Genomic DNA, 4,609 nt, shown 5'->3' with positions numbered 1-4,609 from the left:
CGCAATTGAATCGAGTAAAAGTCGCATACAGAACACATTAACTTTTTATTAAAATCTTATATATAAATATTCTGCATCATGTATGGTTCTGGATCATATATAATCCACATAAGTTATCTTATTAAATACAAATTAAAACCATATTTGATTCGAAGTGTTATATGATCCACATAAGTGATCTAATTAAATTTTAATTAAAACCCTATTTTATTGTGGATCATATTTAATCTACATAACTAATTTTAATAAGTGCAAATTAAAACTGTATTTAAACAAATATAATTTTAATATAAAATCTGGATTTAATTTGAATTTTACCCAAATTAAATATGATTTAATATGATTTTAGTTAGATTCATATTAGATCGTTTTTCGCGGGTGTATGAATTTCATCAAACGATATTAATAAGTAGCTCGTGAAACAAACGTTCTAATACAGCTTTTTATAATTATTCTAGTGACGCAATGGCTCTGGACGTGGAAACGTGCGGTTTTATCGTGCGTTATAACTTTAATACTTCTAGCTGTTGTAGTGCCCATAACTGTACATTTCACTCATAAATCAGACGCATCGATCTCCCCGGAAATTTCAAACTCATCGCTCGAGGGTAATTGTCTATCTGGAAAATTTTTCATTTTGCAAGCGCGACATAAAGCAAGCGTTATGCGTTATCATTATCCTGGCGATTATAGACCCCGGCAAGGTATCTCCTAAGGTTGTGTGCTACTTCACAAATTGGGCCTGGTACCGTCGTGGAATCGGCCGTTATTTGCCGGAAGACATCAATCACACTCTATGCACGCATATAGTGTACGGCTTTGCAGTGCTAGATAATTCCAAGCTGGTGATTAAGACGAAAGATTCCTGGGCGGACTACGACAATCGTTTCTACGAGCGGGTGGTAGCATATAAAAAGCGGGGTCTTAAGGTACTCCTCGCGTTGGGCGGATGGGAGGACTCCGCCGGCGACAAGTACAGCCGATTGGTGAATAGTCCATCCGCTAGGAAGAACTTCATCGATCATGCCGTTCAGTTTATCGCAAATAACAGCTTTGACGGATTGGACTTGTTTTGGGAGTATCCTGTTTGCTGGCAGGTGAACGCAATTTTTTTTTATTTACATTCTGTCAAGTAAGAACGTGGTCGCTATAACTCGCAGTTGGTAAAAGCTATACTCCTGATTCTTGCATGAGTTGATAGAGGATACTTTTCTTCTTGATGCTTTGCGAAGAAAAGCTCAGTTGTCGTTAAAGTGTTGCCACAGCAAAGCATAAGCGTCGCATGCGTGCCGCGTACGCGTCGGGCTTCGAAGCTGTATTACGTGTTTACATACAATCTGAATGCGGGCAAAATTTTGGAAATCTGTAAAAAGGCCTTGTTACTATCTGCACACTTGTGGTTTATAAAAAAACAAATAAAGACTGGATCCTGCAGGTGGATAATGATCCGAAACATCGGAGCAGACTCTGTACTGAGTGGAAGGAGCAATCTGGCATCAATCAATTGAATTGGCCGTCACAGTCGCCCGATGCAAATCTAATCGAAAATGTTTGGGCATATATTAAGCATAAGCTTCGTGAAAGACAAATATTCAGTTTAAAGCAATTATCTTGAGAGTTTCGTTGGAGATATGGAGATCCTTGCCGCACGAATAGTGCAAAATATGCCTCGGAAATGTCAGTCAATTATCGACGCCGATGGTGACTGGACACATTATTAATGTAATTGCATTTTAGCCTTATACTAATCAAATAGAATGTATCTATATATGTATTTCAAAATTTTGCTAACTCAATTTTTCTATAAATTAGGCCGACCACGCTCTTACTTGACAGACTGTAATAATATTAATACAAGCGTTAGAGTTTTTATTCATCATCGTCCTTTTTTTTGTGTTTTCTTTTCTTTATTTCATCTCTCTGGAAATATTTTGAATAATATTTTAAGATTTAAATATAAAATTTAGATAGTATTTTATATCTTTATTTGAAACTTTGTTTTTCGTACTTTTTGTATATAATCTTGAAAATTATTTATAATTATTTTCAATTATTAACAATTTTTTTCAAATTTTGGCAACAGGCAAATTGCAACAAGGGTCCAGATTCGGATAAAGAGAACTTTGCAGCTATATTGCGGGAATTAAGCGCTAAATTCAAGAAAAAAAAATTGCTTCTCTCGGCAGCGGTCTCGGCGGACATGCAGGTGATTGACAAGGGCTACGACGTCCCGGCGTTGGCCGAGTATTTGGACTGGATCACCGTCATGGCGTATGACTATCACGGAGATTGGGACGAACGTACCGGTCATGTTGCGCCTTTATATTATCATCCGGACGATGAGAAGTACTACGATGAGATGTACTACTTGAACGCTAACTATTCGATTAACTATTGGATCTCGAAGGGTGCACCACCCAGAAGCATTGTTATGGGCACCCCATTGTACGGCCGATCATTTTCACTTGCGGCGAGTAGCGTACACGGATTAAACGCGCCAACCTATGACGGCGGCAAAGCTGGAGAGGCGACCAATGAAACAGGCTTCTTGTCATATTACGAGGTAAATTCATGTCAAAAAAAAAAATATTAAAAAATAAAAATCTAAATAAATATTAAAAAATCATCAAATAAGTTTCTAATAAAATGCATATAAGAAAATATTAATTCTGCATTAATTAATAACTGCAAATAAAAAGTTATTAATTTTTAATATCCCAAAGATGTACATTTATTCCAGGAGTAAATAAATATCTATTCTTTTGCTTTTATGACAGATATGTGAAAGAACGTTGAAGAAGGGATGGACAGTCGTTCAGGATAAAGACAGAAGAATCGGCCCTTATGCCTACAAAGATGATCAGTGGGTGAGCTTCGACGACGCTCAACAAATTAAACTGAAGGCAGAACTGATTAAGAAACTTGATCTTGGCGGTGGTAGTGTTTGGGCCTTAGATCTGGACGACTTCAACAACACATGCGGCTGCGAGCCTAGCCCGCTATTGAGAACAATGAATCGAGTTTTGAGAAATTATCCGAAGGGCCCGCTGTGTCCCATTACAGAAGGTAGATGTTAATATAATTTTTTTAAATAGAAAAATATCTCAATAATATGTACAATATGTAGAAAAATATAAAGTTTGGAGTCAATTATATAAAAAAAGTATAAATATTGATTATATTTTATGAAATAGTATTTTTTAGGTATGATTTTTTAATAACATTTTAATACTACTTCTTATGATTATTAGGAGCGGTTGTAATCGACGTCAGCCAAACCGACATTGAATCCACAATTACTACAAAACGTCCAATGTACGAATCCACTACATCATCAAGACCAATATAGGGGAAACCGGGGCACCATAAGCCATAAAAATTTAAACTCTGAAAAGTATTTTGAAATATAAAATTTTTTATCTTATTTTTTTTATAATTAAAGCACTATATATATTTTAAATTTTATTTAGCGTATTTGGCAAATATTAATTAGTTTTTGAGAAAAAAATTAAAACACATTTTTTGAGAAATAACCCAAGGTGCCTTATACCCGGGGCACCCGGACATTACAGTGTTAGACTAGAGTCAAGCTCAACAGGGTCTTCTTTCCTCGCTAATTTTTCCAAGCCCGTTCCCTTGGCAGTGGTTTAGCTAGATAGTAGATAGGAACAGTGGGAATCTCGTTAATCCATTCATGCGCGTCACTAATTAGATGACGAGGCATTTGGCTACATACTACATACATCACGCCATTTTGGCGCGTCTTCCCGCTTCTTGTCAGTGCGGTTCCTGGTAACAACGGGTCTTGACTGAGCAATCCTGCAGGTTAACGATTGGATCGCTCGTCTGCGCAACAGGGTACCCAAACAACAAGGATACGAGATCTAGCATAACTTTCGTTCTGACATCCTATCTAATTGACTGGGTCTATCTAGCACTCTTGGCAAGTCCTCCCGCAGGAGGAAAACCCATTTGACTGATCTGCCGCGGGATTCCTTATTACGGGCTGAAAAAATTATTAAGCAGAGTCCCCAACTTGGGGAAGCGGAACTTGGCCAGCTTAGTGTTGCCGTTACTGCGGGGAGCCACGTGAAGACGTCCGCTCGTGCGCCGGGGCGGTTCGGTCGCACGGCTTTGCCGCCGTTCGGTGCCCGTCCGAACGACTTGCATTACTGATGTCAACGGCAAAAGTGCCGGCATAACTTAAAATCGGGAGTGTAGAATGCTCCCGAATAAATAAATAAATAAAATATTGGGTGGATCAGGTCCCAGACCATCGTTTATATATAAAATTACAACAGTGAGCTAGTGCCAAGAGTTTTTAATCTGCAGCATCGCTGCTGTTGAGGCGCAAAGGTGCGTTATAATCCATAAACATATGGAAAAATTCCACTGAGCTTCTGAGTGCTTGAAGTGTTACCGTTCTCAGCGAGCCTCTGTCTTTAATTTGCAGTTCATGAAGACAGGTAACAGTGTCTTTGGGCATTGCTCCTCTTGTCCCGATAACTATATCGGGAGGATCACACAGTCTTTCGCCCCTAATTGAGCTTTAAATGGGGCTACGAGGGACGCATATTTAGCGAGCTTGTCCCTTCTACCTCTCTTTAAG

The 4,609-nt window shown here is 38.4% G+C and overlaps 1 protein-coding gene across 1 annotated transcript; it reads left to right on the top strand.

The window, feature by feature from the left end:
- The first annotated feature begins 465 nt into the window (after positions 1 to 465).
- Positions 466 to 3,404, top strand: LOC112458356 (probable chitinase 10). Its single transcript, XM_025021957.1, has 5 exons — positions 466 to 498; positions 645 to 1,097; positions 2,084 to 2,563; positions 2,778 to 3,066; positions 3,252 to 3,404. Exons 1-5 carry the CDS (start codon positions 466 to 468, stop codon positions 3,347 to 3,349), a joined length of 1,353 nt encoding a protein of 450 aa, XP_024877725.1. The 3' UTR covers positions 3,350 to 3,404.
- The last annotated feature ends 1,205 nt before the right edge of the window (positions 3,405 to 4,609 follow it).

This window comes from Temnothorax curvispinosus, unplaced genomic scaffold (genome assembly GCF_003070985.1).
Source record: "Temnothorax curvispinosus isolate PA1 unplaced genomic scaffold, ASM307098v1 QBEX01008827.1, whole genome shotgun sequence".
Taxonomy (NCBI): Eukaryota; Metazoa; Arthropoda; class Insecta; order Hymenoptera; family Formicidae; genus Temnothorax; species Temnothorax curvispinosus.
The sequence above is the reverse complement of the archived record's forward strand: the minus strand, read 5'-3'. Positions and strand labels throughout refer to the sequence as shown.

Bases quoted from the DNA above. Each gene is read 5' to 3' on its own strand.
- LOC112458356 (XM_025021957.1), top strand. From the start codon at position 466: ATGGCTCTGGACGTGGAAACGTGCGGTTTTATC. The intron at 499-644 runs GTGCGTTATAAC...TCATTTTGCAAG, and splicing joins TGGAAACGTGCGGTTTTATC to CGCGACATAAAGCAAGCGTT. The intron at 1,098-2,083 runs GTGAACGCAATT...TTTTGGCAACAG, and splicing joins AGTATCCTGTTTGCTGGCAG to GCAAATTGCAACAAGGGTCC.